General features: G+C 42.6%; 1 protein-coding gene across 2 annotated transcripts; it reads right to left on the bottom strand.

Annotated features, from left to right (window-relative positions):
• Nucleotides 1–3,009: 3,009 nt before the first annotated feature.
• On the bottom strand, nt 3,010–10,487 carry LOC124259985. 2 transcript variants are annotated; one of them, XM_046694211.1, is made up of 4 exons: nt 10,407–10,487; nt 6,941–7,086; nt 5,650–5,767; nt 3,010–3,156 (listed from the first exon to the last, which is right to left on the bottom strand). In XM_046694211.1, the coding sequence occupies exons 2-4, from the start codon at nt 7,077–7,079 to the stop codon at nt 3,027–3,029; spliced, it is 387 nt and encodes a 128-aa protein (XP_046550167.1). In that variant the 5' UTR covers nt 7,080–7,086; nt 10,407–10,487; the 3' UTR covers nt 3,010–3,026. The 2 variants fall into 2 exon arrangements, with proteins under 2 accessions (XP_046550167.1, XP_046550166.1); XM_046694210.1 differs by lacking the exon at nt 10,407–10,487 and adding an exon at nt 9,146–9,193.
• Nucleotides 10,488–12,216: the final 1,729 nt, after the last annotated feature.

The following is a 12,216-nucleotide window of genomic DNA, read 5'->3' on the forward strand; positions in this document are numbered from 1 at the left end:
TATAGAGTAATATACACCACGTGATCAAATGGCGATCGGTGGTTGGACGAGAACCAAGTGGGTGATGATGATGGTCTGGATGGAGTAGGATCCATTAACAGCAGCAGCTTGTGTGGTCAGGTAATGTGACACGTCGTCGTTGTCAGCAACAGCTACACCGGACACCGACATTCTAGCCAGAACTACGCCGCTTTGTACAGTATTTCAGTTTATCACAGAGCGTCTGATTGATGTGGGAGAAGCAGATGTACCAGGCATTAGGCGTGTATCACAATGGGATGATACCGAGGAACCTAGAAACCCAGAAACCCGGAAACCTAGAAACCTGGAAATATAGTTAGGGCAAATCTGGCACGCTTTGGTCGACAGAACCATCCACGATTCCACCACTACTAGAAGCACACATTGTTCTAGTATTTGATGAATTGTTCTGCTTTTGGACCCATGAAGATCCCTGTTAGAATTGATCTTCAGTAACCCATGCTTGTCGTAAGAGGCGAGTAACGGGATCGGGTGGTCAGGCTCGCTGACTTGGTTGACACATGTCATCGTATCCCGTTTGCGTAAATCGATGCTCATGCTGTTGATCATTGGATTATCTGGTCCAGACTCGATTATTTACAGACCGCCGCCATATAGATGGAATATTGCCGTGTGGGGCGTAAAACTATCTGTTATACATTGTTAAGCTGTCCAATACATTGTTCAGCTGTCTAATACATTGTTCTTCGTTTATTGACACGTCATTGTGCTGTCTGACACAAAGTTCTGCTCTTACTGACATATTGTTCTGTCTGATACATTGTTCTGCTTATACTGACACACTGTTCTGCCGTCTAATACATTGTTCTGCTATATGACACATTGTCATCTGTTATTCTGTCAATAAGTTATATGGCGGCAGTGGGTGAATATGAAATACACAATGCCATTTTAGAAAGTGGTCAAATGTAACATATGTTATATTTGGGATTAATTGAGTCTGGAACAGACAATCCAGTGATCAACAACATGAGCATCGATCTACGCAACTGGGATATGATGACATGTGTCAACCAAGTCAGCGAGCCTGACCACCCGATCCCGTAAGTCGCCTCTAGTCGTAGGTTAGTTCCGAGCTAACAATTTCACGTTGTCACAACGTTGAGGAAGCGTTACGTTTGGGGTTTCTCACGACGTTATAATATAATAGTGCAGGGGCTTATGTAGCAAAAATGCTTTCCGTGGGAAGTGCATGTTAATTTTTGGAACCACTGATAATTGTGATCAGTATTGCATATGGATTCAGAAAAAACATGGTTCCATTTTTTCTGATGATTATAAGTGTCATTCTGGGGTAACTGCAACACCAATGTGAGAAAAGCATATTTTTATAAACCTATTACAACATAGGCATGTAGTATGTCAAAATGTACCTTGTGATGTGTGCTTTACAACTACCATTATATATCATGAATCTCAATAATATATGTATGCATAATAAACACTATGATCATAATTGCTTCTGCCAAAACGTGTTGCAGAGGGTATGTATTCAACCCTGTTTGATATGCTACATGACTATATTGTGATAGGTTTATAAAAACATGTTTTTCTCGAAATGGTGTGGCAAGCAATTTTGGGAACTCATATTCAATCACCCCACAATGACACTTCTAGCAAACAGAAAAATGGAACCATGTTTTTCCTGACTCCATACACAACAGGGATTACAATTAGTATTGGTTCCCAAAATTAACATGCAATTCCCACGGAATTACACAAGCCCCTGCACTATAACAACGTTTCTTATAAATTGTCACGAAAGAGCGTTCAGTTTCTGTAAAACGTTTCACTTTGAGATTCGTTATTCACTATTCAGCTACAGCTAGCTACAGGAGACACACGACCAAACCAACACGCAAATTGACGAATAAACATTGAAGTGAATTTCTCCTTTGTTTCTTGTGTACTGTTCAGCTGTTCACGTTAAATAGAACGTTAAGACAACGTAAAATACGTTAGTATCAAATAACGTAACCTTGTGGCGACGTAAACATGGCGTATCACAACGTCAGGCCACAACGTTGTGACAACGTAAATGAGAGTCCACAGAACAACGACAGCATAACGTTAGGACAACGTTGTGACAACGTGAAATTGTTAGCTCAGTCAGATTGTCCCAGCCATTTCACGGGGGCCAATAAATAATGACAGTGGACCAAACAAACCAGTGGATGACGGCATGAACAACTGCCAGATTAAAAGTAGTCAAGGAAGGGGAACATCTGAGGTGAACGGGAAGAGTGAGTATGGTTTTTATACCGCTTTTAGCAATGTTGCAGCTACATCACTTCGGGGAACACCAAGAATGGGCTGCACACATGTACTCATGTGAGAATCGAACCCGGGTCTTCGGCGTGACAAGCGAACGCTTTAACCACTAGGCCACCCTACTACCCCGTTAAGGGAGTTCCAAAGCACAGCAGCAGAGCGGTTGAAGGATCTGGCTCCAAATGTCTTCAAAGTGTAGGGGGGTACAGAAAGATTGAATTTATCAGATTTTAGATAGATAGAAAGATAGATAGATAGACAGAGTGAGTGAGTTGAGTTTTACGCCGCACTCAGCAATATTCCAGCTATATGGCGGCGGCCTGTAAATAATCGAGTCTGGACCAGACAAGCCAGTGATCAACAGCATGGGCATCGATCTGCGCAATTGGGAACCGATGACATGTGTCAACCAAGCCAGCGAGCCTCACCACCCGATCCCGTTAGTCGCCTCTTACGACAAGCATGGGTTACTGAAGGTTCATTCTAACCCGGACCTTCACGGGTATAGATAGATAGACAGATGGGTAGATTGATAGACAGACAGTGAGATAGATAGATAGATGGGTAGGTAGGTAGGTAGGTAGGTATAGACTGCAAGTGAAACAAACCACAGGGCATTGCCGTTTTCCCATCATCATCTGGGAAGACTCTCCACTTTGATGAATATACAATTAACAAAACAACAATATCCGGTAATGTATATCTTTACACGTTTACTCCTGACGATTATAGGATCCTACATAGTCGGACTCGGTGCACGTGTACCCCGTGACAGTGTCGGTGCGTGAGTAGATGATCCTGGTGCAAGCGGGAGGAAACTGTATGCACGTGGGAGGGTCGGTCCTAGAAACACAAAAACCAAAGACATATACATTTGAATAAATAGATGGGTTTAGTATACCTCAGCTCTGGTAGAAATGTTGTTTATAGGTTTACTTGTTTATCGACACACTCAGCAATATGTAAGTTATATGACACTGGTCAGTAAATAATCGACTTTGGACCTACAGGCAAGTGATTGACATCATGAGCATCGATCTTCGCAATTGGGATACGATAACATGTGTCAACCAAGTCAGCGAGTCTGACCACCCGTTCCCGCTGAAGACCCGGATCTTACGGGTAGATGTGTATAAGTCGGTGAGTGAGTGAGTTGGGTTGTACGGCGCTTTTAGCAATATTGCAACAATATCACTGCGGGTGACGCCAGAAAAGCGCTTCACACAATGTACCCATATGGGGAATCGAACCCGGTCCTTCGGCGTGACGAGCGAACGCTTTAACCGCTGGGCTACCCCACCGCCCCTCACACAATAAATAAACAAACTAACAAAACGTTAAAGAGTCGATATGAGCCAGGGATTTATATGCGCTTCAATTTACATTGGTCCAATATGCATACAACTTTACTGGCGGGAACGCTGCACTGAGTAGAGCACTTCGGTCTTTTTTCACAATAAAATACGTTTAAAACTAAACCTTTCTGAGATAAACACGCAGTGCAGTCAACTATTGATCATGTATGTATCGGCCAGTATAGCTGGCGTTATGACGTTCTTCACCAGGTTATTGTGGTGAACACAGGCCAGAGAGAGGTAGCTGAAACGTACATAAAATATACACAACACTGTCCATCACTGTTTAAGACTGACTGAGTTTGGTTTTACGCCGTATTTGGCAATATTCGAGCAATATCACGGCGAGGGACAACAGGGAATAGGCTTCACACATTGTGCCCATGTGGGGAATCGAACCCGGGTCTTCGGCGTGACGAGCCAACGCTTTAACCACTAGGCTACCCCACCGCCCCCAACTGTTTAAGAAAGGGTTAGCTATGGAAAAGTTACCAAAGTCAGGGTAGTCCGTTTGGCTCAAAAGGACCGATGAATTGCGATCTACTCGAAAACTAATAAACATATAATACTCAATGAAACGCTGATCATAATAAATACATCAGACCAACTCTGGGAGGTTTTTGCAGAATTTATGTCCTAAAAATAAAAAACTATCATTAAAATTTTGACACAGTTCACTATTTGTTACGAGGGAGGAGTGCAGAGAAAGGGACAGCCAGGTGTGCGAGAAAGGAAGGAGACGGGACAGCACAGGTTAATGAATCAAGAACGTTCTCGGCACTTGCTTCTCTAACACCAGGCTGTCCCTTTCTCTGCACTCCTCCCTCGTAACAAATAGTGAACTGTGTCAAAATTTTAATGATAGTTTGTTAAACAACTTTTTTAATTTTAAAACATAAATTCTGCAAACAAATCACAGAGTTGGTCTGATGTTTCGATTATGATCAGCGTTTCATTGAGCATTTTATGTTTATTAGTTTTCGAGTTAGATTGCAATTCATCGGTCCGCTTTTGAGCCAAACGGACTATAGAAGTTGGTGTGATGAACAACGAGGAGAGTTCTATGGATATACAACTTCTTTAATATGATATGAGAGACGTTTCGGTGTAGCTACTAACAATTTGCTTGATAACGGTGTTAGTAGCTACACCGAAACGTCGCGCTTGATAACGGTGTTAGTAGCTACACCGAAACGTCGCTCATATTATATTAAAGAAGTTGTATATCCATAGAAATCTCATTTGCTTGATAACGGTGTTAGTAGCTACACCGAGACGTCACTCATATTATATTAAAGAAGTTGTATATCCATAGAAATCTCATTTGCTTGATAACGGTGTTAGTAGCTACACCGAAACGTCACATATTATATTAAAGAAGTTGTATATCCATAGAAATCTCATTTGCTTGATAACGGTGTTAGTAGCTACACCGAAACGTCTCTCATATTATATTAAAGAAGTTGTATATCCATAGAACTCTCCTCGTTGTTTAAAAAAAGTTGTTTAACAAACTACATGTATCATTAAAATATTGACACAGTTCACTATTTGTTACGAGGGAGAAGTGCAGAGAAAGGGACAGCCAGGTGTATCCGGAGCATGTGCACAAGTGCCGACAAAGTTATTGATTCATTAACCTGTGCTGTGCCGTCTCCATCTTTTCTCGCACACCTGATGGCAACGTTTAACGTTTTAGTTAAAGCGTACCCCTTTCGCCCGTGAGTGAGTGAGTATGGTTTCACGCCGAAGACCCGGGTTCCATTCCCTACATGGCTACAATGAACCAAGCCCATTTCTGGTGTCCCACATCCTGATATTGCTGGAATATTGCTAAAAGCGGTGTAAATCTAAACTCACTCACTCACTCACTCGAAGATTTTGCTTCCGAACAAGTATGTGGGGGTAGGAATTGGGTGAAAGGGTCTCAGTATATTTTGGAAAGCTCTCAATGGCATTTCATCTTTTGTAGTAGACTCACTTGGTGCATCCTTGTAGGCTCCCAGTGTTACAGCGCAAGTCCAGCGCCAGGGAACAGTCGGGGGCGGTAACTCTTGATTCGTGTTGAAACACGCTATTGCTTATTTTACATTTCTTTCCTGTAATAAACAACAGTAAACACATCTTATTTTAAAGGAATTTAAGTTGATGGGTAAAAAATACCCGTTTAAACGTCATGAGGAAGGAATCGGTTCGATTGCCAAGATGATGTAAACGATTGATTCCCATCGCCCCTACCAGGGATAATTCACGGATGGGGATGGGTTAACACCATCTTGGCAATCGAAACCATTCCTTCCTCATGACGTTTACACGCGTATTTTCAGTGGGGCGTTCGGGACCGCCTCCGTGGTGTAGTGGTTAGAGCGTCCGCCCGGAGAGCGGAGGGTCGCGGGTTCGATCCCCGACCGCGTCATACCAAAAGACGTTAAAATATGGTACTTGTTGTTTCCTGCCTGGGGCTCGGCGTTAATGGCTACAACAAGGATTGGTCGGCTCGGAGTCAGTATAATGTGTCTGAGTGGGGTATTCATGCTTCACTGCGGCATGGTATCTCAGTGGGCTAGCACTATAAAACCAGCTTAAGTCTGGGCTAGTACAAGAAGCCGCACATACACATACACACGCATGCACGTCGTCATATGAGCGAAATATTCTCAAGCACGACGTAAAACCCAATTTCACCTCACCCACCTCAGTGGGGCGTTCGCCCAACACGCCGAAGCCGACGGTACTAGTTCGATTCCCCACATGGGTACATTTTGTGAAGCCCATATCTGATGTCCCTCTCTCGTATAAGAATATTGCTAAGATTGGCTTAAAAACAAACTCATTCTCTTGTGAACACATACGGCGTATGCCCAAGAACAACCAATACAATCTTGTGTTGGTAAAGGAAACATCCTTCTTGTAAACACAAAGGGGGTAAACAAAGATAAATCAATACAATATCAGGATGGTAAAGTAAACCCTCAACCTTATCATGTGAACACATAAGGAATATTCCCTAGCAATCAAAACAATATCATGATGGTAAAGTAAATCCTTACCTTATCATGTGAACACATAAGGGATATTACCTAACAATCAATACAATATCATGATGGTAAAGTAAATCCTCAACCTTATCATGTGAACACATAAGGGATATTACCTAGCAATCAATACAATATCATGATGGTAAAGTAAATCCTTACCTTATCATGTGAACACATAAGGGATATTCCCTAGCAATCAATACAATACTATGATGGTAGGGGAAACATCCTCACCATTCTCCTCAACGACGAGACTGGAGATGGTGCAGGATTTGCCCCTATACTGTGTTACAGGTGTTGGCTGTGTTCCCGGCAGTAGACACAGGTTTAGACACAGGTGTGTCAAACAATACAAGGCAAGACACACACGCATGTTCAACCTGAAATAAAATGCTCACAACATGTTTACTTCCACCGACTGGTCAGTTAATTACAAGCGTATCATCCCGCCAAGGAAAACAATTAAGGTTGTTTTCAGTTTCATGACAATACCGGGACAAAACCTAGTCTCTTCTACGGGCAAAACTCAAAGTCCACTGGGCTTAAAAGGGAAAATAGTGGTGAACATTCATTGTACGAATGGATTACTGAAAATCAGTATTGACACCAACTGTTCATGATGACAAGTCTGCGTTGTATTTTATCCGCGAACAAAACCTCAAAATGGGCTGATACCTCTTCGGAAAGTGCCACCCAGAATCAGAGTTTGAAGAGCACCACACCAAAACGGTAATGGACTCATTATTGGAACTGTCACCTTTAGCTACCGCCTCCGTGGTGTAGTGGTTAAAGAGTCCGCCCGGAGAGCGGAAGGTCGCGGGTTCGATCCTCGACCGCGTCATACCAAAAGACGTTAAAATATGGTACTTGTTGGTCCCTGCCTGGGGCTCGGCATTAATGGCTACAAGAAGGACTGGTCGGCTGGGAGTCAGTATAATGTGTCTGAGTGGGGTATTCATGCTTCTCTGCGGCATGGTATCTCAGTGGGCTAGCACTATAAAACCAGCTTCAGTCTGGGCTAGTACAAGCAGCCGCACATACACACGCATGCACGTCGTCACATGAGCGAAATATTCTCAAGCACGCCGTTTAGCTGACACAAACCCTTTACTAACGAAAGATACGTACTCCTCTCTCACAGACTGATGACTGGTCTATAGAAGCTCCTCATTAGCCAAAACTAAAACAAAGATGTGGCTTGACATTCAGAAAGGCATTGGGGAAAGAATGTTTTACAAAGCGAGATTTCTGCAGTCAGAAATGACAAGCTCTGGTTTACCACAATATCTACCAGCAGTCTCCAAATCCAGGAGTATCTTAGAACCGGCTGGAGTAGAACTTGTTTTACAAAGCGAGATTTCTGCAGTCAGAAATGACAAGCCCTGGTTTACCACAATATCTACCAGCAGTCTCCAAATCCAGGAGTATCTTAGAAGAACCAGCTGGAGTAGAACTTGACTTTTTATTCAACACATCAAAACAAAACTGAGAACTTTTAGTAGTTGAACTGTCCTTTCCAGGTTTCAATACTGTGAACTGAAAACCCTGACTGGCTGAAACTAACATTATGATCGCATTCTGGTGCAACTTTCTGCTCATCAAAATAAGTCCAAATGTCTAGTGACGGACACTGCTTAAAATCCTCAAGCAAGACCAACTGTCTCAACTGGCAAGATCACCACTGACCTCATGCGAACTGCACAACCTTTCCTCTCTCCCGAACGAACTCAACAAAAGTAGTGCCATTGCTTTTCTTAGCAGACCTAAACCTTTCCCTCTTACCGTCAAAAACCAGTTCCTAAGCCTTCAATACTGCAGTCTGATGATCAGAACTCTGTCAATAGGTAAAACAGAAAAAAACTTCCCGATGTTTTTCAGAAATACACTTTGCAGCAACATGGTTGATTGACGTTCAAGCCTTTCAAATTGTTAACCATCTTTTCAAAATGTAAGGATCAACATCACGTTCAGAGAAAGGCGAGACAAGTCTAGTCTGCCCTATAACATCAAACGATCTGTTGTTGTACTATGAGAGAGATGACTTTGTACTCCGAGTTGATTCTTTTAATATGAAATTCTATCTTACACTTTTTCAGCTTAAAATTTACTAGATTTCGGGTTTTTTAGTTAGATTCAATTTCTAACTGCCTAATCAACAATTTTTCTTTCTGAATTTCTATTAAAAAAATCCTCGAAGTCAAAACGGCGTCTTCATTCAAGGCCAAAGCATCATTATCCCAAATGCCTTGTGAGAAATGTGAGATGAGGGGCAAGATTTAACTCCCTTTATATGCATCTCGCGGATTCTGGAATAAGGTACTTGAATGCCTTTCCAGATCACTCTGTCAAATCTGGTCAAGTCTAATTAGAAGCACACCACTGTCCCTTACTGAATGTTCATGTACAGTGTTTACAGTGAAAACATCATTATAGACGTACCCGTATCGTGATGACCTTGTCTCGTCCATGATTTTCTGTGATGGACATGTACAGTCCGTTTGAGTCAGAAACGGACCGATGAATTGCAAATTTATCATTGTACAGTACCCTTGCTGATACTTCCAAAAGCTTTTGCTGCCCGCTTACGGAATTTATTAATGGCATAAAATGGTTTGCCCCTTTCGGCTTCAGCACGGAAAAAATCGTACACTTTAATCATCAACTGTTTCACGTCAGCATTCAACTTCATTTTTCATCAGGCATGTGTATCCCGTGCACGACGAGATAGTGGCTGTTCCGTTTCTGCGGTTTCACCCCGCCGCGACAGATAACAACTTTTGCGTTTTCAATGATGATAGTTTCTTAAACAACTTTTTTGGTGGAGTCCGGAAAATTTTCAAATATAAGACAGCTGTTGGGTATTAGTAAATGATAAACATGTGTACTATTTATATTTATGTGGCAATTTTTGTACAATGATAACATTTGCAATTCATCGGTCCGTTTCTGACTCAAACGGACTAGTGGTATACTTTTCATCGCTATGTTGGTGTTTTACACCCAGTGCAGACTTCTTTGAATGGTGTTTTAGAAGTTGGGAAGAGGCTATATTGTTTTACCTTTTATACATCTGAAGTATTTATTTTTTAAAACCGTCAAAGTTAGAGCGTAAGCTGTCTCTATTCTCCAACCAGTAGAATCTGTTTCGTTGGAAAAAAAGACCGCTTATGCTCTAACTTTGACGGTTTAAAAATGACTTTAGATTTATAAAAGGTAAAACAATATAGTAACAAGAATATATCCTACTTTGTCACCTAATGCAACCAAGACCACAAAGGTATTCTATAGGTTATCTGATACAAGTGACGAAATGTTATTTACCGTTAAGAACAGATAAGGTAGTAGTATCGCAGAAAAAGGCTGCGACTATTCCAGCGAGGAATGGCATAATACAATTGACTTGCCTTTGCATGTCTTTATGACAACTACTTCTAATTAATGCCTCAATTTTCGCACATTTATTAGTGATTCTTGAACATTATGGAACGAGCTTGACAACGGTACAAGAATCTGTATCGAAACGTCGCACTCACGAAATAAAGAAGTTGTTATACATAAAAACTTGTTCCATATTGTACGTCTCAACTTCTAAAATGTCAAACAAGGATTCTTGAACATGGCATGTAATGTATAGGATGGTACATTGGACTGTTAGTAAATAATTCTTGTTAGCATGGAAATGGAATTATGCAGACCTTACCAGTGTGTTGTCAGGGATCATCCGATTTTCCGTCGCAGTGAACGTCTGAGGCCACACAGTCCCTGCCTGGGTACGATTTTGACTGGAATATTCGCTCACGAACTAACCGTGAATATCGATGTGCTTATATCGAACGTTGCTGCTTAAACACAGTGGGTTTTACATTTGCTTTTTAAATTTGATTTCAATTCACACCGTTGAGTAACTCTATTTGCGTGCTCTCAGTATTCCAGCTACACAGGGCGGTCTGTAAACAATCCAGTCTGGACCAAACAAGTCAGAAATTGATATCCTGAATCTACAATCTACGTGGTTCGGGAAACCACAAACAACGACGACCAAGTCAGCGAGTTTGATCAGCCGATCACATATGTCGTCAAGTTTTTGTTGCTGAAACCAACTCTTATTCCATCTTCAATTGGGAAGACAGGAGTGGGCTCATGGAGACCAACTGTAACCCGGATCTCTACAGGGAAGACAAGAGTGGGCTCATGAAGACCAGCTGAAACCCGGATCTGCACAGGGAAGACAATAGTGGGCTCATGGAGACCAACTGTAACCCGGATCTCTACAGGGAAGACACAAGAGTGGGCTCAAGGAGACCAACTGTAACCCGGATCTTTACAGGGAAGACAATAGTGGGCCCATGGAGACCAACTGTAACCCGGATCTCTACAGGGAAGACAAGAGTGGGCTCATGGAGACCAACTGTAACCCGGATCTCTACAGGGGAAGACAAAAGTGGCCTCATGGAGACCAACTGTAACCCGGATCTTTACAGGGAAGACAAGAGTGGGCTCATGAAGACCAGCTGAAACCCGGATCTGCACAGGGAAGACAATAGTGGGCTCATGGAGACCAACTGTAACCCGGATCTTTACAGGGAAGACAAGAGTGGGCCTCATGGAGACCAACTATAACCCGGATCTTTACAGGGAAGACAAGAGGGCTCAAGGAGAGACCAAATGTAACCCGGATCTTTACAGGGAGAGACAATAGTGGGCCCATGGAGACCAACTGTAAACCCGGATCTCTACAGGGAAGACAAGAGTGGGCTCATGGAGACCAACTGTAACCCGGATCTCTACAGGGAAGACAAAAGTGGGCTCATGGAGATCAACTGTAACCCGGATCTTTACAGGGAAGACAAGAGTGGGCTCATGGAGACCAACTGTAACCCGGATCTCTACAGGGAAGACAAAAGTGGGCCTCATGGAGACCAACTGTAACCCGGATATCTACAGGGAAGACAAGAGTGGGCTCATGGAGACCAACTGTAACCCGGATCTCTACAGGGAAGACAAAAGTGGGCTCATGGAGACCAACTGGAAACCCGGATCTTTAGGGGAAGACAAGAGTGGGCTCATGGAGACCAACTGTAACCCTGATCTCTACAGGGAAGACAAGAGTGGGCTCATGGAGACCAACTGTAACCCGGATATCTACAGGGAAGACAAGAGTGGGCTCATGGAGACCAACTGTAACCCGGATCTCTTCAGGGAAGACAAAGAGTGGGCTCATGGAGACCAACTGTAACCCGGATCTTCACAGGGAAGACAAAAAGTGGGCTCATGGAGACCAACTGTAACCCGGATCTTTACAGGGAAGACAAGTATGGTTTGCTGAACACAAAAATACCTGATACCTGATACCTGATCTTCTCGGGGGGACACAAGCATAGGCTGCTGGAGATCAATTTTAACCTGGATCTGACATACATACATACATACATACATACATACATACATACATACATACATACATACATACATACATACATACATACATACATACATACATACATACATAC

Source organism: Haliotis rubra, unplaced genomic scaffold (assembly GCF_003918875.1).
Source record: "Haliotis rubra isolate DU_JTF1 unplaced genomic scaffold, ASM391887v1 Scf746, whole genome shotgun sequence".
NCBI classification, from domain to species: Eukaryota; Metazoa; Mollusca; class Gastropoda; order Lepetellida; family Haliotidae; genus Haliotis; species Haliotis rubra.